Raw genomic sequence first — 27,051 nt, 5'->3', positions numbered from 1 at the left:
TAAAAGATGACTAGGTCTTTAAGAGTTTATTCGGAAGATAACAGCTCTTTAAACATTCTTTCGTGGTGCCCCGACTTTCTAGTTAATTACATTTACCTGATTAGCTTAATCAGGTAATATTAATTACAGAGAAATTATTTTATAGAATAGCATGTCATATCACTTAATCCGGCATAGCCAAAGACACGGCAATGGCATTCCATTCGCTCTGTTCCAGCCATTATTATGAGCCGTCCTTCATTGTTTAAAAGGCATATCCAATCTCTGGTATGCATTCTCCTATTACCAGAAATACACATTGAAAACTCCCAAGAGGGTTCCTCAAAATGATACAATGGCAATGATTTCTACATATGAATGATTCAACCTGTTCCTCTGGGGAAAAGTAAGAAATTATATTTAAATGTTGGGCCATTTGGTCTTAAAGACAACTTTTATTTGCACCACTTTGTCCCGTTCATGTTGTACTTGCAACATTAGCAGATCCAGAGCTGTCAAAGCATTGTTTGGGGGTGTCCATGTTTGAAAACCAGGACTTGACACGAGCTAGAATGACACTTGAAATTACAGAATTGTGTATTAGTAAATTATGTAGTAGAATTATGTAGTAGAATTGTGTATTAGTAAATTAGTAGTAGAGCTTTTATTTTATTTAACAAGTTACACAAAGCATTGATGCTCATTTTGTATTATTCATTTTATGGGGCTTACAGGTCAGAAAGAGACGGACAGGTTTGTCTAGTAGGGTTCTAATTGGAGCAGAGATGATACAACACTCACAAGTACAGCATCACAGGAAAGGTAAAGCAGGCAGTCACAGTCAGAAACATAAAAAGGCTTAACATCAAAATAACATTTGCTCACCAATAAATTGTATGTCACCCTACCAACCCTTTTCTCTCATTAATCATGTTTTCTTATATCTAATCCAAGAAAGAAACGGTGTGTGTATATAGAATAAAGTATGGATGTGTTTCCACTGAATGGATCAATGTCGTTCTTCCCCATTCCTGGTCCTTTTCACGTCCTCTAACGAAACTGCAGAGGGCTGACACGCAGACCAATCACATCCTTTCCGATCTCAGTCACCTTGGAAACAAGAAGGTTAACGGTCAGCGATACCACTGACGGGAGAGGACATCTAAAATATGTTTTAACACTCAGTTACAAAGCAATTAATACAACTTCATATCAAAGCGGGACACTTCTAAATAGAGGGGAATTCTGTACATGACAACACAGTAGGGCAGTTCTCTTGACTGACCTGTGTGACCCTGCAGACCTGGCCCTTGTAGGGGGGGCAATAGCAGGCCCCAGAGAGGGGGCACTTCTCCACTGGGCGTCCACGGTACAGGGGCGTGTACGAGGCAGCGCACAGGTCAAATGGATTGTGGGGGTCGTAGTTCAGCTGGTGGGCATCGGTTAGCGTCTTCTCGCATGCTGCCAAGATCTTGCGTGTCTTTAATACAGAGATGGAGAAGGTAAGAGACAGTGAATATATAGAAATAATTTAATGTGTATAAAGGGACATAGCACACACACACACACTTTGTTACCTGCTGTGCCACCTCTGGTTTGGGTCCTAGTTCAAGCAGACGACGGGCAAAACTGGCAGCTGTTTTGAAGTTCTTCAGTTTAAAGAATAGATTTAGTGCTGTACGTAAGACAAGGACCATGTGGACTGGCTGGAGACTGCAGTGGGTGAAGTAAGCTGCCATCTGGGAAAAACAACACATACAATCTTTTAAAAAGGATCAATGGGTAGTGGGTAGTGAGCTCCTCAATGAATAGGGAGATTGCGGACTAATGGTTCAGTTGGGAAGTAGATAAGAAACACAATGACAATACCTCACACAGCCTCTTCTGCTGGTCCAATGTGTCTTTAGGCAACTTTTTCCTTTCCGTTTCCATGGTGAGGCCAACAATGTATTCTCTGCAGATTGTGATCAGCTGCTGAGCCTAAGAGAGACAGTGACCTCAATCAGGTTATCACCACTACCATCAGGCCCACAGTTGATTAACCTTAGTCTAAACAAGTCTACGTACCTCTGCGATCTCCTGCTTGTTGTCGACCACCAGCAGTGGCACAGACAGCAGGATGGTGCGGAAGCGTTCAACGGCCTCCTCGAAGCGGCCGGCAGTGGTGAGCTGGTAGCACTGCTGCAGGCGGGCAATGAGATCTGAGAGACGAAGACCCACAGCGGGCAGCCCCTGCTTGGCCCCACAGTCTTTCCAGTTCCTCTGCGGGTTACCACGCAGGCAGGGCAGAGACGGCAGGCCCAGGTAGCATGTCCTCCCGCGGGATAGAGTCTGCATGAACAGCTGCTTATAGGGCCCGAACTGCACCACTCCAACCTGGTCATGGAGCAACTGAAAAGAGAAAGAGAGACTAGTATAAAGTATACACCTGTATAAAAGGCCAGTGTGTGTGTGTGAGAGAGAGAGAGAGAGCTCACCCTCATGGCGGTCTCAAAGGAACCAGCCAGGACGTGGTCCACAGGGAGCTGGGAGTTGTTGCACCACAGCTGGGTGGGGCTCATGCCCTTGGTAGGAGGGACAAAGAAACCATCTTCAGCACCTCCTCCGGCACCAGCTGGCAACTCCTAGTGGGAGAGAGAAGAGGCAACATTCTCAGACTGACTAGTCATCAGTCATGCTATGAGTCCTGCTAAACCAAAGAGTGGAGATTTCATGTTAAGGAAGAGAATCATCTCACCAGCTCTGGAGGCAGGTCCAGATCCTCCTCTACCTCCCAGCCTCCTCCCTCCTCCTTCGTGGCACCTCCTTCCTCCCCTAATCCATCCTGGGCATCCATGAAACCATCTGATGGAAAGAAAGAGATGTCAAATAGAAATCCAATATGGATGGTGTTAATAGATGGGAGGGGTTGAATGGAGCTTAATAGTGAAGACATCAAAACTATGAAATAACACATATGGAATCATGTAGTAACCAAAAAAGTGTCAAGGCAAGGGTATCTTCTTTGAATAATCTAAAATATAACTAAAATATTTTGTTAAACACTTTATTATTCTACAATGTAGAACATAGTCAAAATTAAGAAAAACCCTTGAATGAGTAGGTGTGTCCAAACTTTTGACTGGTACTGTATATTTGCAAAAAAAATATGTGGGCGATTGGAAGTGATGCAGAAAATTACATTGATGGAAACTACAATCTATCTGAAATTATAAAGCTGATCTATCCCCTAAACAAAATATACAAATAAATAGAGAGAGAGGAGATAAATGAGAGAAACATAGAAAGAGATGGGGTAAAATAGTGGCAATCTAAAGTCTTGTCACCTCATTTAAGGATTTTTTGAGAGGGACTCACCCTCATCCAGCTGAAGCTCTGCGTCCTCTCCCCAGCCCTCTCCTCCTGGGGCATCAACATCCATGTCTGCAGCCATCTGACCAGCCTTCCCTGCAACACCCACAATAAAAAACAAATGTAACAACTCTGCACAACAAATATGCTGACACGACACAATACACTACCCCAGGCTAGTCCCAAATGGCTAACACAAAATGTGCTGTCCGTGCAGGGGACTCACCCTTGGCTGCAATGGCTCCCTCGAAGAAGCCCTTGGACACAGTGAGCAGGGGCCAGTTGGTATCCAGGGGGTTGATGGGAGGTGGCGGCTGCAGCAGCTGGGCATTGGGGTCCACCTCAGGGACAGTGTCCTTTTCTGGGTCAAAGGTCTCTTTCAGGGCTTCCGCTTCTTCGTCCATCCCGTGGGTGGCAGCAGTCAGATATGCCAGTGACTCTACAAATGGAAGACAGCCACAGAGTTAACAAGCAGTTTAGACCAAAAGCACCACAAACAAGAGTCCCATGTCAGAAACATTGAGGAAGTTGGAAAGATAGAGTAAGAGGTGTGTGTTCATTTAAGAAGACTCACTCTGGCCACAGTTCTTCAGGATACGGACTCTCTCGCTGACGTCCCCCAGATACAGAGCACCCTGGTAGTGTCCACTCATGTCCTTTCTGATCTCAGCTGCAACACAGTGATCAAACACTTGTCAGTCAAATAACTCTGACAAACACAAGCACTATTGGTCTGAAACAAAACACACTCCTCTATCTGTCTAACCTATCTTCATCATCTTGCGTAGCTTGGCCAGGTTGCCGGTGATGAGGTAGAGGAAGGTGAGCTTGTCGAAGTTCTTGGTCCTTTGGTAGCACATCTCCACGACCTGGTGGTGACCCTGCAGCAGCGCCGCCTCGCCCAGCCGCTCCCAGCAGCCCCTCTCATCCAGAGCCTTGGCGGCCTCCAACGCCACCTACAGGATTGGAGGGCAAATTACACCACACAGTGTTTCACACAGACGGTCTCTCAGAGATGTTGAATGAAACCTGGGGTCTCAAACTCACCTCAATGTTTCCACACTCCAAAGCCAGACTGAAGCGGGTCTTTTCATCCTTGACGAAGTGCAGGGCCACCTCCGGATAGCCCTTCTTCTGCAGGTAGGCGATGATGGACTGGCCAACCAGCTTGGCGTTACGCACCATGTGCAGCACCTGTAGGAGGTCAGGGGTCAAACAAAGTCAGTCAAAAAATAACTCCAGAAAGGGAAAAGAGAGAAGGAGCATCAAATGACCTCCTCCTCACCTCCTCATATTTGCGGTTGACCAGGGCCAGTTTGAAGCGGTACTCCGTGGGGTCAATGTTCAGCACGCGGGGCCTGCACTCACGGTCAAGACAATAGACACTGTTGCCTCTGACCCGGGTCACGTAGATGGGCAGATCCAGAGTCCGGATGATACCATGATCACTACAGAAAGAGGAGTGGAGTGTGATTAGAGAGCAGTTGGATACTGCTCTCCTCTCTCAAACTCGTCACTAGAGCGGTGTCTTGTGCAGTAGTGGTGTGTCTTTACCCTGAGGTGAGGGCGTATTTGATGTGGTTGGAGGTGGTGTAGATGAAGACTCCACTCTCGTCCCAGGCTCCACTCTTCACACGGATGTTCTCATGGATGCTGCAAAGACTCTCCAGCTTCCTGTTGCAGATCATAATGGCTGCCGGGGCAAGCAGACAATCCGGTTTATTAACAGGTAAAGGAAGGCTAACATCTGGGGGTACTAGAAAGCGAGTGAACAGCTAGATAGGGTGTACATTTAGGATAGGTTGTTGACAACAGGTAGAGAGAGAGAGATAATCTGTGAAAGGTTGGAAAAACAACTAGTAGGGAGAAAATCTTGGCAGCAAAACCGAGATGAAAAGACTGATAAGATGTGTGTTTAGGTTGTGATCAGTACATACCGTGTTTAGCCAGCAGGGCCACGTGGCTGGTGTCGGCGCTCCAGACCACATACTTGACCTTGCCGATTTTCACGGTGGCCAGCGAGCGTTTCTGCTGCACGTCAAAGAGGGTGACTCCGTCTGCGTCGCGCAGCAGCAGTGAGCCCGTCCCGGCATAGAAGATCTCCTCGCAGCTAGGTACCTGTACCTTCTTCACAATCTCATTCTTCAGGTTCTTGATCAGCAGCTGGAGGGAGAGTAGGGTTCACCATCATTACTAGTCATCCTCTGACCTCTTAACTGTACTGTAACCATATTTAGAATAACTACAGCCATTGGTCCAGACAATACATGCTATTTAATCATGTGCACACACACTTACCGAGTGCATGCGGTCCAAAACAGCGAACCGGTTCCTGGCGACCCAGACTGCGGTCAGACCAGAGGACCTTTTCCCCTCAGGAGCTGCAGGAGGGGGAGAAAGAATTAACATGGGTTTAGTGGGGTTATTAAATCATCTAAAAAGCAAGATATGAAATTGGAAATGCATTCACATTTCACAGATCGTCATCTCGTTAAAAGAGAGAATAAGAGTGTCGTTTTTACCATCTGGATTCTGAGAGTCGCTCTCTTTGGGGATGGAGTACAAGTCATAGGTGCTGTTCTCCAGGTTAGTTGCCCTCTGCAATAGAAGAGACACGTCAATACATTTTCAACAACTAAAGAAAGTGTCTAAATTATGAGTATGTACAGTACCTTCAGAAAGTATTCACATCCCTTGACTTTTTCCACATTTTGTTGTGTTACAAAGTGGGATTATATGGATTTAATTGTCATTTTTTTGGTCAACAATTTACACAAAATAATGGCAAAATGGAAGAAATATTTTTTACAAATGTTATCATTTATGAAAAACAAATATTGTGATTAAGTATTCAACCCCTTGAGTCAATACATCACCTTTGGCAGCGATGACAGCTGTGAGTCTTTCTGGGTAAGTCTCTAAGAGCATTCCACACCTGGATTGTGCAACATTCGCCATTTATTCTTTACAAAATTCTTCAAGCTCTGTCAAATTGGTTGTTGATCATCGCTAGACAACCATTTTCAGGTCTTCCCATAGATATTTAAGCAGATTTAAGTCAAAACTGTAACCCGGCAACTCAAGAACATTCAGTGTTCTTGGTAAGCATTTCCAGTGTAGAGTTGGCCTTGTGTTTTAGGTTATTGTCCTGCTGAAAGGTGAATTCATCTCTCAGTGTCTGGTGGAACGCAGCTTTTCATTTGTATTTTTTAAATAAAATACTAATAATTTAATTGATATTATGGGGCATTGTGTGTAGGCCAGTGACTAAACTACATTTAATCCACTTTAAATTCAGGCTGTAACACAAATTGTGTAAAAGGTCAAGGGGTGTGAATACTTGAAGTAAGTGTGTAAGTACAGTCAGGTCCAAAATTATTGGCAACCTTGATAACGATGAGCAAAAAAGACTATCAAATAAATAATACAATAGCATGTGCGTGGCCAAAGGGCTCATCTGACCATAGCACCGGTTTCAAGCCAAGTGGCGTTTACATTTGTTGAATGTAGGGTTGGGTGAGGTCAACCTTTGTCCTATCATGATTATGTACCCATAAAACATTGTGCTATATGATAGTAAAGCCTAGGACTGTGGCAGTCATGACATTTTGTCAGCCAGTGATTGTCAAGCAAATATAAACTGCCAGTCTCACGGAAATTGACCATTTAACTAACAAAGACATGAAGCATCTCCTGGCTTCCACGTAATAGCCGACAAGCCATTGATGCAGACCGTTAGAAGATCTAGTATAGTTGATTTGAATCAAAAACACTGTTTTTTTATAACAGACATACTGCTCTCCATTTTCACAACAACTTTGCCAATATGACTTGACCATGACGAGCGCCCCACCTGTTTTGAGCCCCACCTGTTTAGTTAAAATAATACAAAATAAATATTTTTTTGGTGTACCAGCTTGCATGTTATTTTGGCATTAATACAGGTCACATCAGTAAGGCAGCTCCAAAATGCAGGTGTTTCAGCCTAGCTCTGTGCTTTCTGTGGTGGGGCAGCCAGCAGAAAATACAGAGCGTAGGGGTTGGTAATGTTCTCTAGTTGCGCCGTGATTGGCTCAGTGTTCTGTCACCCATGGGGACACTACGTCACTGCAAAATCTAAGAGTAGAGCTCGAAAACTCAAGGCCCTTGTGTGCTGCCATAGTTACATTAGAAGTGCCCATCCAAGAAGGCTCAAGGTCATTGGCCACAGACAAAATGACATGAAATCATATCTACAGTAGCTTTGATTGATGTTGATAGGATGTTGATATGATCAGTCCATACTTTCAAAATCTTAACTAGCAGTCATCATCATGAATAAAGTCGACAATCTACTGGTAAATCTTTTTCAATCCTTGTCATATTAAGAGAAATAATGAAGATAAAATGCCTTTGGTGCACATCGGCCATAGGACATAAACATTACACAACAAGTTAGAAATCGCAAAAATCAACCATGGGTGGTTTGGAAGGAATCAGTGGCTAACAAAGCATTGTAAAGCAATCACTAGCCTGCTATTCAGTGGAGCTGGTGTGTGGTGCCAAGTCTGGGTTTAAATGCCTCTTTTCTCAAGCTTAAAAGGATAAACATTCAACATTGGCCATGCCGTCAATCCAGCATGACTTCTGCCGTACTCAAAACAACTGGTAACTCGTAACGGAGAAATCTGACTACAGTGCGTTCATGACCACCACAGACTGGGAAAATAAGTTTTGAACGGTCCTCCAACTCGGAATTGCAAGTCGGAGCTTTCTAGAGATCACTGAAGTCATCGTGAACCAACATTGTTTTTTTCAGAGTTCCCAGTTGTCTTGAAAGCACCATAAATCCAGAGAATGCCAGACTTTGATGACAAAATTTGCCCACACAAGGACCGCCACGCCACCTTCCTGTTAAAGTGAATACAGCACAACAAGGGGAGTGCAAAAATGTCTTGTATGCTGCTGCATAAATTATGTAATATGCCAGGGAGATATGTATACGGTAGCTAAGAAAGTAATACTAAATGTATCTTGTGTAGTAAACTTAACTGTTGGTGGTGCACATGTAGCCTATAGCCTGTTTTAGAGAAATGTCATCATTGAATATTGTAAGAGATTTCATTGTCTGCTTGATATGCCCTCTTTATTTATCCTGTGGTTCTGACTTGGTGTACAGGGAGAATAATGTAAGAAGGGCCCATGTTCTGAATTCTGTCGCTGTACATTTCAAAAGTGCTGAACAAAGTTGTTGACTACGTCCATCCTAGCTCGCTCAAATTGCGGATTGCCTCTTATCTGCTCGTTGTCCCCTTATGCCAAAGTTTGTACATCTCAATTGTCAGTAGAACCCACATTTGTTTAAGCAAGCCAGCCATATCAGCATTTTTTATTTTTAAAGGCTGCCAGACAAGGCTCCGCTGACAGCCAGGTATAGCAGTGTAAAGGTGTTGGGACTCTGCTGTTGAGAGAGCTTTAAGTAGGCCCCAACAGTTTGTGGGCACCGTTTGTTACCGTTATAGTGCAATTAATGTATTATTTACTGTTGTGTTGTAGCATGCATATAGATTTTTTTATCCGACCAAGATTTACATGCTAAAAAATGGCACTGTTTGATTCCCAGAGTAGCCCTCTACATGTTCATACCAAGACATCTCTCTGACCACCTTCCCGTGATCAAGCCATGAACTGTCCCTCTCCATCCTTGGAGGATGCATACAGTCAAAGACTTGGCCTCTCTATTGGTTCACCTAACTATAGTTAGGCTACTCATGATGTATTGCTTGTTTGTTTGCTTTTGAAGCACCTTGATAGTTAAGAAAATCGCTATAGACATTTAATAAATTCTTTCTTCTAAGGCTACATATATTAATGTGGGCTCTTCTTAGTCATTTCCTGGGTAGCTTATCGGAGATACAGTAGACATAATAAGGATAAAATTAATAATAAGTACATTGAAAACATTGTTTAGCTAATAGTCGGTTAATCAGGAGCTTGTGAGTGTCAGTTGGAGTATGTGTGTTTATGTGATGTTGGGCTGAAGCTACTGACCCGGAAGCTTGGAAATCTATAGACAGGTTGGTTGTTTAGCAACAAAACGGTCTTGTGGGCAACTATGGGGCAAAACAGACGGGTTGGCTTAGATTGTTGATAACATGTAGACTATATTTAGTCTCCAATGTTTATTGAAAACAAAGTTGCACAACGAGCACTTCTCTCAAATGCATCATTACAGTTGTTGGTTAGCTAGCTAGCAAATTTTAGCCATATTATCATAGACGTGACAGTCAAAACACCAAAACAACTCATGGTATCCAGAACAAGATCAAATGAGCCATTTTACGATTCTCCACATGGCAGTTTTCAATAGTTGCTAGCTATCTGGTCTCCAGAACCATAACACACGGCCTTATGCCCCTTTGAAGCGCGCCCATCGTTTTCGTGACATTGTCAGCTAACCGGTCTATCACAGTAAGGTACTTAATTGTTACACAGAAATTATTTGATATAAAAACGGATGCATTGGGCCCTAAAATAGTATTTCTGAAGCAAGGTGTGAGCTAGTTAGTGATCGACCTTGCGGCTAAGAGTCTAGCTAGTTAGCTCCGCTAGCTGGAGAAAAGTGTGTGCTTCCCATGTCTCTCGACTGTTGAGCGGTGAAGCTAGGGTGGTCAGTCCGGTCAACACGGCATGGGTGAACGTGGGTTGAGCTAAATGCAAGAGGCGCGCTAGCAATTCTACCCTTGCAGGTGGAAAAGCTAGTTTGGTGTAGCTAGCCTTGTAGTGAGTTACCCGGGATAGCTAAATCTTAAGGCAAGAGCTATCCCTTTTGTAGTGTCGTTAGCTAGCTATTACGTTGTTGCAGTGCTGGTATGGTAAGCTTGCCTTACAGCAAGTAAGCCAGGTTAGCTTTAAGCCTAGTGGTGAAAGCTAGTCCTTTGTTAGCTAGCCAGGTTAGCCAAAGCAAGGGCTAACCAAGTCTAGATAGCTAGCTGTGTGATGCTAGCTACAATGGAGACTGACAAGTAGAAAATGAATTCTACTCGAAGCAAAACTTTCCTGTCGGTCAGTACTCAACACTATCGTCAGGAGCTGAGGTCCTATGTTTGGCAGCATTAACTTCTTACGGCTGCAGGGGCAGTATTGAGTAGCTTGGATGAAAGGTGCCCAGAAGTGTCCAGAGTGAACTGCCTCCTACTCCTCCCAGATGCTAATATATGCATATTATTAATAGTATTGGATAGAAAACACTGAAGTTTCTAAAACTGTTTGAATTATGTCTGTGTGTATAACATAACTCATATGGCAGGCAAAAACCTGAGAAGAAATCCAAACAGGAAGTTGGAAATCTGAGGTTGGTCGATTTTCAACCCTGCCCCTATTGAATACACAGTGGGATATGGATAAAGTTGCACTTCCTAGGGCTTCCACTAGATGTCAGCCGTCTTTAGAAACTTGAATTAGGCTTCTACTGTGTGGTGGAGCTGGATGGGAGCTGTTTGAGTCAGTGGTCTGGCAGAGGTCCTGGTCATGCGCATTTCACATGATAGCGACCTGCGTTTCATGGCTTCTCTACAGACATAGGAATTCTCTGGTTGGAACTTTATTGAAGATTTATGATAACAACATCCTAAAGATTGATTCTATACTTAGTTTGACAAGTTTCTTCAACCTGTAATATAACTTTTTGAAGTTTTTGTCTGATGTTCGGCTGGACCTGCACGATTGTTTGGATTTGTCTACTAAACGCGCTAACAAAAGTAGCTACTTGGACATAAATAATGGACATTATCGAACAAATCAAGCATTTATTGTGGAACTAGGATTCCTGGGAGTACATTCTGATGAAGATCTTCAAAGGTAAGGGAATATTTATAATATGATTTCTGATGACGCCAACATGGCGGATCATTTTATTTATTTTCTGAGCGCCGTTTCAGATTGCATGGTTTGAAATCTGATAGCTGTTACATTAAGGAAAGGTATATCTATATTTCCATGTCTAACAATTGACTTTAACAACATTTATAATGAGTATTTCTGTAAAGTGACATGGCTTTCTGCAATATCACCGGATGTTTTTGGAACTAGTGAACGTAACAAAACATACATGTATTGTGTAACATGAAATCCTATGAGTGTCATCTGATGAAGCTCATCAAAAGGTTAGTGATTCATTTTATCTCTATTTGTGCTTTTTGTGAATCCTCTCTTTGGCTGGAAAAATGGCCGAATTTTTCTGTGAGTTGGTGGTGACCTAACAATTGTTTGTGGTGCTTTCGCTGTAAAGCATATTTGAAATCGGACACTGTGGTGGGATTAACAACAAGATTACCTTTAAAACGGTATAAGATACATGTATGTTTGAGGAATTTTAATTACGAGATTTCTGTTGTTTTGAATTTGGCACCCTGCACTTTCACTGGCTGTTGTCACATCGATCCCGTTAACGGGATTGCAGGCCTAAGAATTAACATATTGGTTCGTATAAACCAGTTCAGTAAGAAGACAGGAATCTAGTGCTGAGGAGAGGTTCTTGTGAATGCAGTCACTTCCGCAAGGAAGAGGCGAGAAAGACCAGCTGGCGGGAAGTGGCTCCCGTGGAGAGGGGCTCACCTGAATAGCTACTCGACCTGTCTGTCTCAACAGACGCAGTGTGATTGGATACTTTGAGCTCATCAAAACGAGTATTAGAAATAGAATCCCAAGAACACATCAAAATAAAGAAATTGTTAAATTGACCACAAAATCTAAATTCTGTAGTGGACATCTCAGTCTCCAGACTTTAACCCCATTGAAAACGTGTGGTTTGAACTGAAGAGACCAGTCCATATGCCAGTGTTGTGATTGAGACCACCTAAAGCGAGATCGATTCAAGACCAAGACCGGAGCAAATCAAGTCCGAGTCAAGAACGAATCAAAATGTCCAGTATTTCTGAGTTCATATTTAAGAAAGGGATTCTTTAGACATTCAGAAGTGAAAAAAATGCATGCAGAGAGAAAATAGAGCCAGTAAAAATGATTACTAACCCAAACACAGTGGGGAACAATTGGCCTTCTACGCCTTCAGAGAAGAGTTTAGGATTTATAAAATAATCATTAGAATATATTAATAATGCTAATTATATTATTTTAAATTATGTTCTGATTTAATCGCTTCAGTTAGTGTTGGAAAGGTTAACACTGAAGAGAGAAAAAGATCAAATCAGGATTTTTCTTTGCCGTCTCTGGGGAGATAAATCTAGCTAGCTAAGTCAGCCATTGGCTAGGCCATCAGGAGCTAGATAAAGGCATCTGCCATTCAACTGTATTAGGGCAACATTTGAGTGACAGTGAACTCAACCAATAACATTTTGACTTAAATGAGTGGGACAGTTATTTTTGTTGTTGTATTTTACCCCTTTTTCCCTCCCCAATTTCGATCTGGTCTCATCGCTGTAACTCCCCAACGGGCTGGGGAGGTGAAGGTCGAGTCATGCTTCCCCCGAAACAAGACCCGCCAAACAGCGCTTCTTAACACCAGCCCTCTTAATCTGGAAGCCAACCGCACCAACGTGTCGGAGGAAACACCGTTCAACTGACGACAGAGGTCTGCCTGCAGGCACTCAGCCCGCCACAAGGAGTCGCTAGAGCGCGATGAGCCAAGTAAAGCCCCCCCCCCTGCCAAACCCTCCCCTAACCCGGACGACGCTGGGCCAATTATGCTCCGCCTATGGGAATCCCAATCATGGCCGGTTGTGATACAGCCCGGGATCGAACCCGGGTCTATAGTTTTATTTATTTTATTTAACCAGGTAGGCTAGTTGAGAACAAGTTCTCATTTGCAACTGCGACCTGGCCAAGATAAAGCAAAGCAGTTCCTACACATACAACAACAGAGTTACACATGGAATAAACAAACATACAATCAATAATACAGTAGAAATCTATAAACAGCATGTGCAAATGAGGTACACTAGTGACACCTCTAGCGCTGCGATGCAGTACCTTAGACCGCTGCGCCACTCAGGAGGCCCTGAGTGGGACCATTTTTATAAAAACATTTCAAATTGAAGGCCAACAGGTCACTGCACAATAGTGAGTAGTTTTCCCATGGTCTAGCTAGTTAGCTTTTGTTTTCTGCTAGTTTGTAGCGGCTGCAGCAGGTGATCAAAGAGGATGTTGTTGCTAATTTGGTAGCTTCTCCCTTTTCAAGAATAACTTTAAACAAGAAGTTAAGTTTCAAATTATCATCATCTGGTGAGTGGAACTGGGTTTATTGCAGCGCACTTTGATGTTAGTCATCTCTTTGAAAATAGCTTGTGTGTGAAACATTGTTACATTTAAAGTGGAACTGACATCATTTTAGCCACATCTGTTCATATACACCCCCAGGAAGAATTAAACTTGGATATGGTCATTTTCAAGTTATCAACTCTTACAATGTTTGGGAATTACGTATACTAATGCAGAGTAGGAAAGCGGCCGTGCGTTTTGACAATTAATAGACATGTAGTGGTGTATTACATTAATCATGCATTGAACTGCATCCATCTATTCTGCCAACAATGCCTTAGCGTACGTCATGGAACACGGAGTCAAATATAACCTATTTTTTTAAACATCTTATAAAGTTGGTTTTGTAGCAGAAACAGAGAATTTGATATTTGTATATTCAAATATTGACTGATATTATGATTGCAGATATGAAACAGACAACGTAGTTCAAATGCCGTCAGTTCCACTGTAAACTTAAGGTCACCGGTTACTTTGCGTGAATTTTTTTTTCCAATGGGAAGTAGTAGTTGTACATTTTGATTGGGAAATCCTTAATGGTTTTGTTTTTGTATTCTTATGACTGGGACCTACTGGCTTATTATGTCCGAGTTTATGGACTGCTTATCCTTTAATATCATGTGTGTGACTGCTGTCTTTCCATCGGCTCTATGCAGTGGCGTCTGTAGAAGTGGGTATACTCTAATTTTGCCAAAAAGTTCCCATACGGAAAGGCCCCCGGTGTGAAAATTCCTTTTTAATTTTTTTATAGATTGATCAGATTTCCACTCCCTAAAATAACACTTTTTCTAGAAATAAAAAGGTGATGTCTAAGTCCACAACAATGCTTAAACCACCACATCAAGGCCCATCCATGTCTCCGCCCGTGATGCAAACAGGCATAATGATAATTGTGCATCACAAATAGCCTACTAACCAACACTCAGCTTTTCCAATACCTGGTTTGCATACCAATTGCTGGCTTAGTTAGCGTCTTTTCAACTCTACCGGCTACCGATGTCATTCTTCTGTGAGCTGCTCCATGCCAAAACCAGCTGAGAGCTGCACACTCTTGCTGCCTGCAGATGATATTCCGCTGAAACTAGGTTTTGTGAGGCGCGCATGTGAATATATTTCATGTGCTTGGCGATTGTGTAGGCTACTTTGTGCATGATTTCTCTATTGTACTACATAATTGATAAGTCGTGGTCTCGAGACCGGTCTCAGGCACTACATACAACACTGCCGTAAGCACAGACGAAGGATATCAAGGATCTGGAAAGGTTCTGTATGGAGGAATGGTCTAAGATCCCTCCCAATGTTGTCTCCAATCCCATAAAACATTTTCGAAAATGGCTCAGTGCCGTTATCCTCGCAAAGGTGAGGTAATGAAAACTGGGTTACAAATAATAAAAATAATAAAGACAAAATCTCTCAATGGTCTTAGTATAAAATTGATGTAATTTAAAATTTTTATAAGTACACAATATAGCTCAGTATTTGTATTATTTATTGTATAGTCTTTTCTGCTCAGGGTGCCAATCATTTTGGACATGACTGTATAACCTATTATGTGCACGCAAGTTTGTTTTAAGAGCGAGACTCACAGTGCAGAGCAGGACAGCATTCTCTGCGGGGTTGTAAGACATGCTGAACACTGGGAACTTTGACCCACTAGTAGAAAAACAGAACAGTGGTTAGAAATCACATCATGAGAAAACCAGCTGACCTCTCACATTCTTTTAGAAAATCGCAAGCAGTCAGTCTCATCCTTCAGAATTCAGTTAAAGGACAATACAGACTTTGCAGTGTTATATGAGCATGCACACACACACACACACACCTGCGGAGCTGCATGACGGCAGTGTCCTTGCTGCTGCTGAAGTCGAGCTGTCGCAGGAAGCGGTCCTTGACGTAGTAGAGCATGTTTCCGTACACAGCGTAGGCCGGACGCTCACGCTCCAGCTTAAAAACCAGCATACCACTGTCATGACCTGGAGGACAAACAGCCTGGTTACGCACTCCACCTCTAATTAACAAATGTCTTCAACAACACACTGTCACTGACAAACAGTGAAATTAAGTGCAACAATATTCAGTATGTGTGCCCATCTGCATAGGAGGTGAGTCAAGAATACCACCATCTTCCTTACAATATAATCTACTTTGAGCACAATAAAAAGCTCCATATCAATTTGATTCATTGTTATCATTATACGTTAGTCACTTACCGGCAGCAAATAGGTTGAGGTTGGGGTGAGCGCCCAGCACCCAGAAGCGGTCGTGGTCCCTGCGGAAGGTCTGGACGCCAGTCCTCTTGGACATGTCCCACACACGGATGCTCTTGTCCTCGGAGTTGGAAAGGATGAGCTCCTGGCGGGGGTGGAAGACAGCACAGGACACGTTGTTGTAGTGGCCCCTGCAGGTGTCCAGCTCCCATGCCTTGGACTCTGGAAAGGTAGGAGAAAGTAAGACAATCAAGTTATAAATAATTGTATGTGTGGGGTACACAGATGAGGTAAGCATTCAAAAATCATGTTAAATACTATTATTGCACACAGAGTGGGGTAATGTGTGTAGGCCAGCGACACAAAAACTAAATTTAATACATTTTAAATTCAGGCTGTAACAACAAAATGTGAAAAAAGTCAAGGGGTGTGAATACTTTCTGAAAGCACTGTACATAGTAAGACAATACATCATCCAGTTAAACACACTCACCGTTCATCCTCCAGATCTTGACCTGCCGGTCGTCAGCCCCTGAGACGATGAGAGGCATGCTGGGATGGAAGGCGGCCCAGTTGACCCCACGGTCGTGACCCTTTAGAGAGAGGAAAACTCACATGGCTCATAGCTGGCCCTCAGACAGCTCAGAGCTAATCTTGGGCAGTACAAACTCCAGGGCCTACCAATTAAATATGTATTAATTTCAGTGATCTGCTCAGCTCACACCGCTCTGCTTCTCCAAAGACGGGCATATAGGATACTATATAGAAAATTCGGATATATATACAAATATATAGGGCATAGACCTGGGATGCCATATATACACTGCTCAAAAAAATAAAGGGAACACTTAAACAACACAATGTAACTCCAAGTCAATCAAACTTCTGTGAAATCAAACTGTCCACTTAGGAAGCAACACTGATTGACAATAAATTTCACATGCTGTTGTGCAAATGGAATAGACAACAGGTGGAAATTATAGGCAATTAGCAAGACACCCCCAATAAAGGAGTGGTTCTGCAGGTGGTGACCACAGACCACTTCTCAGTTCCTATGCTTCCTGGCTGATGTTTTGGTCACTTTTGAATGCTGGCGGTGCTTTCACTCTAGTGGTAGCATGAGACGGAGTCTACAACCCACACAAGTGGTTCAGGTAGTGCCGCTCATCCAGGATGGCACATCAATCAGAGCTGTGGCAAGAAGGTTTGCTGTGTCTGTCAGCGTAGCGTCCAGAGCATGGAGGCGCTACCAGGAGACAGGCCAGTACATCAGGAGACGTGAAGGAGGCCAACAACCCCGCAGCAGGACCGCTACCTTCGCCTTTGTGCAAGGAGGAGCAGGAGGAGCACTGCCAGAGACCTGCAAAACGACCTCCAGCAGGCCACAAATGTGCATGTGTCTGCTCAAACGGTCAGAAACAGACTCCATGAGGGTGGTATGAGGGCCCGACGTCCACAGGTGGGGGTTGTGCCTACAGCCCAACCCCGTGCAGGACGTTTGGCATTTGCCAGAGAACACCAAGATTGGCAAATTCGCCACTGGCCCCCTGTGCTCTTCACAGATGAAAGCAGGTTCACACGGAGCACATGTGACAGACGTGACAGAGTCTGGAGACGCCGTGGAGAACGTTCTGCTGCCTGCAACATCCTCCAGCATGACCGGTTTGGCGGTGGGTCAGTCATGGTGTGGGGTGGCATTTCTTTGGGGGGTCGCATAGCCCTCCATGTGCTCGCCAGAGGTAGCCTGACTGCCATTAGGTACCGAGATGAGATCCTCAGACCCCTTGTGAGACCATATGCTGGAGCGGTTGGCCCTGGGTTCCTCCTAATGCAAGACAATGCTAGACCTCATGTGGCTGGAGTGTGTTAGCAGTTCCTGCAAGAGGAAGGCATTGATGCTATGGACTGGCCCGCCCGTTCCCCAGACCTAAATCCAATTCAGCACATCTGGGACATCATGTCTCGCTCCATCCACCAACGCCACGTTGCACCACAGACTGTCCAGGAGTTGGCGGATGCTTTAGTCCAGGTCTGGGAGGAGATCCCTCAGGAGACCATCCGCCACCTCATCAGGAGCATGCCCAGGCGTTGCAGGGAGGTCATACAGGCACATGGAGGCCACACACACTACTGAGCCTCATTTTGACTTGTTTTAAGGACATTACATCAAAGTTGGATCAGCCTGTAGTGTGGTTTTCCACTTTAATTTTGAGTATGACTCCAAATCCAGACCTCCATGGGTTGATAAATTTGATTTCCATTGATAATGTGTGTGATTTTGTTGTCAGCACATTCAACTATGTAAAGAAAAAAGTATTTAATAAGAATATTTCATTCAGATCTAAGATGTTTTATTTTAGTGTTCCCTTTATTTTTTTGAGCAGTATATATATATATATGAGAGAGAGATCTAGATAGATAGACACACTGAACAAAAATAAAACGCTACATGCAACAATTTCAATGATTTACAGTTCATATTTATTTTATTTAACTAGGCAAGGTGGTAATTGGTGGTAATTCATGTCCTGTCTGACTAGTGCAGTACTGCTTGTCCATGTGCTAGCTAACAGCAACAAGCTGAGACGAGCTAGGTGCTGACACTTGGTGTCAGCATTCAGCAGTGATCAGCTGGTGGTTACATAGTAACGGCATCACCAGCCCGAATTCTAATCGAGCTGGCAGCAATTGTTGGGCTGCGCTGGCCCAGCTTGAATTTGATCATTACATTTGAGCCAACGGAAAGAGGGCTAGTGAGTCCAAGCAACGTATTACGTGACTTGTTTCACTCCTGAATAGGGGGGGTTGAAATCTTATTGACTCAAGACAACTTAGCTTTTCAAAAATCTTCAAACATTATTCTACTTTGACATTAGGTGGTATTGTGTGTAGGCCAGTGACAAAAAAAATAAAAATGGAATCCATTTTAAATTCAGGCTGAACATGTGGAAAAAGTAAAGGGGTGTGAACCACAGCCCCCACTCTAACTTTGCAACCACTGTTGAAAAATATCCTAGGGGAAACACTGACTTTACTTTCAACATACATCAATGACTCACCTCGAGCACGTGTTTGACGACGGCATCGGAAGCGCCGAACAAATCGACGCCAGAGATGCCTCGCACCTCAGTCTCCACGGCACTGGGAGAGAGGTTCTTCTTCCTCAGACCTGGAACCAACAAACATAGCACCACGCACAAGGGGAATCCATATACACGTTACACAGGGGAACCCACATACAGGGGAGGGAGAAAGAGACGGATTGACACACGTTAATACACTCAGAGATACCATCAGTGAGAGGAAAGGCAGTGCATGATTTGAGAGCTCTAACACAAAAACGTAGCTGCTGGAACACACACACACAGGCACTGAAAAGCAACAACACAACCTGTTTTCTCAGGGTGGTCCTAACTCGAGTCCAGGAACTACCATATTTTTTTAACGGCACATCAAAACAGCCATGATGGAGTTAATTAATCACCAACACACAAAGAGCATCCCAGTTCCCCGTCATTGGATCACAATTAATCAATCACAAAAAGATGATGTCCAGGACTCGAGTCAGAACACACACTTAAATATGGAGAGAACAGTTTGTGTCAGTGTCGCTAGCCCAGGGAAATCATGTGGTGAACAAATAAGCCAACAGGATCAGGAAGAGGATTCATGAAGGAGAACTGCACTAGGAACCCATGTGCAGGTGTTGATGTTTCCAGGGAGAGCATGGGGACAGGTGACACAGGTGGAAATGGGAAGGGATGGACTTGGCTGATGGGCTGGTGGTTGGGGTTGTAAAGAGGTGCTCTGATTGGGCGTTGAATGTCAGGAGGGGTGAGTAGTATTTTGGAGAGTCCATGCTTGGGTTAGACACTACTACAAACTAAACATCTTTCTGCTGCTTTGAGGTTTGAGTCATGCCAAGAGTTCATGCTTACTGACCAACAAACCTATCAATTACAAGTTAATGTAATCTACAGCATTGATCAGGAAATGCAAAGATGATATTGAGAAAGTCTGAAAGAGGATGTTATGGCTACTTACAGTATTACTGACTGTGCCGTGGAGACATTGCGCACTGCACAGGTAGAGCATTATATCATGCATATATATGACTTATTAGTAAAGGGTAATAACAATTGGTAAGTTTGCGAGGTGATGCGTTATCATCAATGGGAGCAGTTAATAGTGAGTAGTAGCACGGCACTGATGCCTAACATATTTCACTTAGGGTATTTGAGAGGTGAAATGGTAACGGCCAACTGAGCCTGGAGACAGTGGCTGGCTATCATGTAATCTGGGACATTCATGCGCACAGAATAGTGAGAATAAATAAGGGAAATCCACACCTCCCAGCTGCACAGGATTGTGAGCTACAGTACATATCTACCTCAATAACCTCGCACATTTACTCGGTACTGGTACCCTGTGTATATAGCCAAGTTTTTGTTACTCATTGTGTATTTATTCCTTGTGTTATTATTTATTCTATATTTTTATTTATTGTTGGGAGGCACCCGTAATTAAGCATTTCACTGTTAGTCTACACTTTTTGTTCACAAAGCATGTGACAAATACAATTATATTTGGTTATGAGAAGTCACTGAAGCCATGCATGCCAACACTGATCTACCAAAGGAGGAACAGAATTATGTGGTGTGTGTGTGTGAGTTGAGAATTAGGTAGGAAACTTAGATACCTAAAATGGGTTAGTATATGAGAAGAGTAAAAGAATGATGGAAGGACAGTCAAACACGATCAGACGACAAATAGATATTAAAACATGCAGAAGCACAGAAACACCTCTCCCATATTCTCTCTCACCATCTAACAAAGTGTTACCTTAGCTCATTTAACTACCGTGCTCTACAATTCTTCACTGAAAGGTATTTAGTTCCGTTCATAGCTATGCTCTCGTCATCCGCTTCCCCTATTCTAAAACGATAACCTTTTCAATCTCTCTATTCACCTGTCCATCTCAACTAAGGAGAGAGGTGTTTCTGCAAACAGCCCATAGAGATTCATTCTCTACAAAGAGGAGAGGAAGGGGTTCAGGACATGTCCTGTCCCTGGCTTCCTTTCCATACCACCCAGCCCCCTCCCCAAACCTCACCCCCACCCGCTACCCTGAGTCCCATCCCCACGACCTCACCAGAGATATCCCACACGCGCACAGTCTGGTCCAGGCTAGCCGACACCACCAGGTCCTCAGATGGGTGGAACTGAGCACACATCACATAGTGATTATGCCCTGTCAGGACACTGCAGGAGAGAAACACAAAAAAATATAATTTACAAATAGAAAAACAGACACATGCAAGCGTTTGAGTGAGGTGCCAACTCTTAGCTCAGGCACAGACTTACCACACGCATGTCCTGGACTGCCAGTTCCAGATGCGGATGGTCTGGTCATCTGAGGCACTCAGAATCCAGGGATAGTCCTGGAGAAAGGAAAGGAATGGGTTTCAGAACGCATTAGGGCTATATGTCATTCTATACCAGAACATGAAACTAAGGGATAAACATGACATTCAAAAGGTTGGGCCGTAACGTAAGTGACTCACATGATGGAAGAAGGTGGTGCGGATGTAGTCCAGGTGTCCAAGAAGAGTGAAGAGGCAACGGCGCAGCTTGTAGTTCCACACCTGATAAAGGGAGATAAACAGTTAATAGAGCAGTGACATCACAGTTTCCCAGTATGTTTTAGGATGTATTCTCTGCTAAAACAATTATATGAGGGAGAAGGTGAGGGTGTATGAATTAGGGGTGTAAATGTTTAAACGTTCAAATGAAATTGGGATCCTTAACGTTAAGAAAAATCCCTAATGGAAAACAATGTTTTTTCCCTCTCACAAAATGTAAATCACAGTGCAGCTGGCTCGCTTGCTCTTTCTCTTCGCTAATGATGAGTGTGTGTTCCGTCTTCAGTCTGTTGTGTGTAGAATATCCTAGCATGTTCATTGATGACAGGCCCTACTTTACTGAAGTTACGAGATATTGGAGGCCAAGAAATTGCTAAATACAGTATTTTATTGCGAGATACAACTTTTGGTTGCCGATAGATAGGCCTAGTTTATGGTTCTGACTCCGTCTGCCTGGTGGCCGATCTGCCTAGATCGTGCCCCCACCCCCTCGCTCTCGGTCGCTTGCTAGCTCGCTAGGAAAGATGCAAGTGTTTGTGTTCTCGAAATTACGGAAGCTAATCAGTCTCCTCCGTTTCAAAAACACTGAATCTTAGGAGTCGATTCCTAGCGGAAGGGGTGTTCTCTTTCTACTAAACGTCTTGGTAAGTCACAGTATTTAAGTAACTTTAAAGCATTTTGTTACACTCGCATTAACATCTGCTAACCGTGTGTATGCGACCAATAACATTGAATTTGATTTAGGAAAGAGTGGTCTGCCCGTAAGAAGTAGACAGGCTGTATGCAGGCAGATTGAGATTATTTGTTTGACAGTTCTGGTCGCCTAGTGATGGACGTTAGTCCTGCTTCAGAAGCGGCATTCCTTTACAGACAAGTAAAATGCCCATTCAGTGGCGCTTTGATACTATCTACAGAGAAGGTTTTATGTCTGTATTTAAAAATAGAACAGCCTAGATGGTGTCAAAAAAAATAATGAAATTATATATATTTTTTAAATGGACCCAAAAAATTACATCCTTCCCCGACTTTTCCTTAATGTTTGTATTTTATTTATTTACTTATTCAAGGACAATGTGATATAGGACGTCGGTACCCAGCCAGGCCTAACAATGACAAGGAGGGTCAAGAGGTTGATTTAATTTAGAACAATAGTGTAACGATGAGTTTACGTTATGCCTATTTAAATCAACATTGGCACTCATGTTTATGGCAAATAATTTGACGAAGTGCCTGGCAGGTCGATATCATCCTATTTTACATTTGACTTTGTTAAAATAAGCTTTACGGGACTGTTTTATTTACCATAATTCTATTATTACGAATTAAATTTACTGTAAGGGAAACAAAAATATCCTGTTGCAGTAGGCCTTTGGAATAATGCAAAACCTATCTTTGACAGTTGATGAGCGAGGGGAAGCAAACGGAGCCAGTCTACCTGCATCACTTTATCAAATCCTCCTTCAGTCACATGCATGTGAAACTTTTTGATTTCTATATAGTATCAAAAAAAACATATTCTGCACTTTCTGTGACACTAACTTCTGTCAAATAACTCAATTCAAAGAGGTGCAGCTCTTTATCCAAATATCACTTTCTCCAAGAATATCCTCACAACTTTGCGGGTTGATATGCATCTGATGCGTAATGCTAAAGGGGACGCCTGGCAACGTTAGCAATGTTCTCTAGCGGGTACTAATAGGCTGAAAGGTCAGGCGGTTCTAATGTTAAAAAGCCATTGTATGCTCTTACAGACAAACAAACATGTCGTACGTAGCGCTTTCAAGGGTATATACACATATGTAACAGGACCATTATTCTGCATTGTGAATTGACATTATCCGTTATAATTTTAACGGAAAAAATATTTTTTTTCTAATGGCAGTTTAAGAGTTAAGCAAAATTGTAATTTTTTCACATCCCTAATATAAATGTCTAACCTTGATTTTGTAGTCATCACCTCCAGACACAAAAAGAGGCTGCTGCTTGTGGAAATCAATTCCTCTGACAGGGCCTTTACAATAAAAACACAAACATCATAATCAATAACCAATCAAACTGGATCAAATTCTTACATTTTTTTGTTGTTGAAATTTGTTACAAAACTCATTTTACCATCATGTTCATCGAACTTGTCAATCAGTGTGCACATTCGATAGTCCCACAGCTGGATGACTCCATTGTGAAGACTAGCAAGGATCCAGGGCCGCTTAGGGTGGAAACTCAGCCCTATGGAAAATAAATGGTTTTAGAAAGTTGACTTACTAGTCTTGTAAACCCGCCCCTTGGCAAAGCTTGACACATTGTAGGCGGTAACAAGTTTGCCTAGGGAGACTAGCTAGTTATACAACCTGTGTCTACTAGCTATGACACCAATGAATGGCAACATGGTCATCAAGTACACAATCAATGATTATTGGTGCTTTCAAGAAACTGGGAACTCGATGAACGATGTCAGTGATCTTCAGGTCGGAATTCTAGAAAGATACCCTAGTTTCAGATTTTAAATTCTGAGTTGGATGACCGCTCAAAAAATATTAGCCCCAATCGGAGCTAGTTTTTTCCCCCAAGTTATCAGTTGTCTTGAACGCACTGAAGTCAGATTTCTGAGATCGGATGCCATGTTCAAAGCACACACACACACACACATACATACATAAAAGCTGGCGACTCACTAGCACGTGGGCTTGTGCTTGAGAGATTGTATATGAGACAGGTGTTCATTTTCTATAATGCCCGAGTCACTAAAACTGTATGTGCATTATGGATTGTTCTAGTTACATTTGTAAAAGGGGATTTTTATAGACAGAACTAAAAGCCAGATCAGTGATTGCAAAAAGAAATTATAAAATCAAAATTATTAGTGGGTCTTATGGTTTGGAAGGCATATATTCAGCCTAGGTATAATTACACAAGCTCTGAATTTATTAGATTATTGCTGTCTGTTTTAAATGCAGTGTATTTGACCTTTAAAAATTGTATAACAAAGCATATTTAGAGAACTGGTCCAGACATCACCAGCAACAACGTCGCCTATGGGCACAAACCCACCATTGCTGCTGGAGATGTCTGGTGAGGACCTGCCTTACAACAGGCTTACAAGCCCTCAGTCCTGCCTCTCTCAACCTATTGCAGACAGTCTGAGCACTGATGGAGGGATTGTGCGTTCCTGGTGTAACTTGGGCAGTTGTTGTTGCCAGCCTGTACCTGTCCCACAGGTGTACCGATCCTGTACAGGTGTTGTTAAACGTGGTCTGCCACCGAGAGGATGATCAGCTGTCCGTCTTGTCTCCCTGTAGCACTGTCTTAGGCGTCTCACAGTACGGACATTGTAATTTATTGCCCTGGCCACATCTGCAGTCTTCATGCCTCCTTGCAGCATGCCTAAGGCACGTTCACGCAGATGAGCAGGGACCCTGGGCATCTTTCTTTTGGTGTTTTTCAGAGTCAGTAGAAAGGCCTCTTTAGTGTCCTAAGTTTTCATAACTGTGACCTTAATTGCCTACCGTCTGTAAACTGTTAGTGTCTTAATTAATGACCGTTCCACAGGTGCATGTTCATTAATTGTTGGGAAACAGTGTTTAAACCCTTTACAATGAAGATCTTTTAAGATATTTGGATTTTTACGAATTATCTTTGAAAGACAGGGTCCCATTTCTATTTTATATTTGAAATTCTTCAAAGTAACCACCCTTTGCTTTGATGACAGCTTTGCACTCTTGGCATTCTCTCAACCAGTTCATAATGCATTTCAATTAATAGGTGTTGTGGAATTTATTTCCTTCTTCATGCATTTAAGCCAATCAATCAGTTGTGTTGTGAAAAGGTTGAGGTGGCATATAGAAGATAGCCCTATTTGGTAAAAGAACAAGTACATATTATGGCAAGAACAGCTCTAATAAGCAAAGAGAAATTACAGTCCATCATTACTTTAAGAAATGAAGGGAAGTCAATCCTGAAAATTTGAATAACTGAAAGTTTCTTCAAGTGCAGTTGCAAAAACCATCAAGCCCTATGATAAAACTGGCTCTCATGAGGACCACCACAGGAATGGAAGACCCAGAGTATCCTCTGCTGCAAAGGATAAGTTAATTAGAGTTAACTGCACCTCAGATTGCAGCCCAAATAAATGCGTTACAGACATCAAAATTAACTGTTCAGGGGAGACTGCGTGAATCAGTCCTTCATGGTCAAATTGCTGCAAATAAACCACTACTAAAAAACTCCAATAAGAACAAGAGACTTGCTTGGGCCAAGAAACACGAGCAATGGACATTAGACTGGTGGAAATCTGTCCTTTGGTCTGATGGAACCAAAAATCTCAAATTTGGACACAACTGCCATGTCTTTGTGAGCTGCAGAGTAGGTGAACGGTTGATCTCCGCATGTGTGGTTCCCACCGTGAAGCATGGAGGAGTTGGTGTGATGGTGCATTGCTGGTGACACTGAGCGATTTATTTAGAATTCTAGGCACGCTTAACCAGCATGGTTACCACAGCATTCTGCAGCAATATGCCATCCCATCTGGTTTGCACTTAGTGGGACTATCATTTGTTTTCAACAGGACAATGACCCAACACACCTCCAGGCGGTTTATGGGCTATTTGACCAAGAAAGAGAGTGATGAGTGCTGCATCAGATCACCTGACCTCATCCCAGTTGAGATGGGAGTTGGACCGCAGAGTAAAGGAAAAGCATAGGTGAGAACTCCTTCAAGACTGTTGGAAAAGCATTCCAGGTGAAGCTGGTTGAAAGAATGCCAAGAGTGTGCAAAGCTGTCATCAGGGGAAAGGGTGGCTACTTTGAAGAATCTCATAAAATATATTTTGATTTTACACTTGTTTTGGTCACTACATGATTACATATGTTGTTTCATTGTTGAATAATAGTGAAGACATCAACTATGTAGAAACTAGGAAACAAATAAGAAAAACCCTTGAATGAGTAGGTGTCCAAATATTTGACGGGTACTGTTTTATCGTGAATCGCCCATAAGTTTGAACAAATCGAGATGTGTTTTGGTCATGTAGTGTCGTTAGCATTAGCGAAGATAGCATACGTTTCCTTGCAATCGGAGGGAAGAAGCTAGCTAGCGAAGTCATGAACAATCTAGAGATCGTGACAATGGCATTGCTAATATAATCAATAAATATGTCTTGTAAATTTACAACGACTAAAGATAGCAACGTTTTACATTAACATGGGCAACGTCGTTAGCTAGCTAACACAGGTTGCTAACTTAACGGCATTAACTTACCTTTCACACGGGCCGACTTCGTCTCGAATTTGGTCAACATCGTAAGAAAGCGGTGACAACCAACGTTAGCTAGCTATATTTATTTCACGCTGAAAATGTATTTTTTAAAGTCTTTAAAACTGTTGTTTTTCGCAGACTGTTACCCAACCCTTCTTTAGCCCATTTACTTGCGCCGACTATTTCCTGACACGTCGACCTGTTGGTGCAATGTTTTTTTGCTTGGGAACAATAAAGTTCATACACATAGGTCTTTGCAGCTGACGCAAAAAGCTCCACGCCACGGCGCAGTGATGGAGTCACTACTACGGTCTACGGGTGGGGCTTGCATCCCAATGAGTTGTACTGTATTAATTCTGTAGCAATA

The 27,051-nt window shown here is 42.9% G+C and overlaps 1 protein-coding gene across 1 annotated transcript; it reads right to left on the bottom strand.

The window, feature by feature from the left end:
* LOC110508503 (coatomer subunit alpha) lies at positions 1 to 27,051 on the bottom strand. Its single transcript, XM_021589062.3, has 28 exons — positions 26,688 to 27,051; positions 23,546 to 23,659; positions 23,371 to 23,444; positions 21,356 to 21,436; positions 21,156 to 21,232; positions 20,944 to 21,053; positions 18,851 to 18,960; positions 16,285 to 16,384; positions 15,795 to 16,013; positions 15,407 to 15,557; positions 15,171 to 15,237; positions 5,853 to 5,928; positions 5,629 to 5,711; positions 5,268 to 5,493; positions 4,885 to 5,023; positions 4,616 to 4,778; positions 4,378 to 4,524; positions 4,097 to 4,286; positions 3,905 to 4,000; positions 3,557 to 3,769; positions 3,337 to 3,426; positions 2,717 to 2,823; positions 2,457 to 2,603; positions 2,047 to 2,370; positions 1,849 to 1,959; positions 1,557 to 1,718; positions 1,265 to 1,459; positions 1 to 1,089 (listed from the first exon to the last, which is right to left on the bottom strand). The coding sequence occupies exons 1-28, from the start codon at positions 26,725 to 26,727 to the stop codon at positions 1,030 to 1,032; spliced, it is 3,672 nt and encodes a 1,223-aa protein (XP_021444737.2). The 5' UTR covers positions 26,728 to 27,051; the 3' UTR covers positions 1 to 1,029.

This window comes from Oncorhynchus mykiss, chromosome 28 (assembly GCF_057628025.1).
Source record: "Oncorhynchus mykiss isolate SJ-2025 chromosome 28, ASM5762802v1, whole genome shotgun sequence".
NCBI classification, from domain to species: domain Eukaryota; kingdom Metazoa; phylum Chordata; class Actinopteri; order Salmoniformes; family Salmonidae; genus Oncorhynchus; species Oncorhynchus mykiss.
The sequence above is the reverse complement of the archived record's forward strand: the minus strand, read 5'-3'. Positions and strand labels throughout refer to the sequence as shown.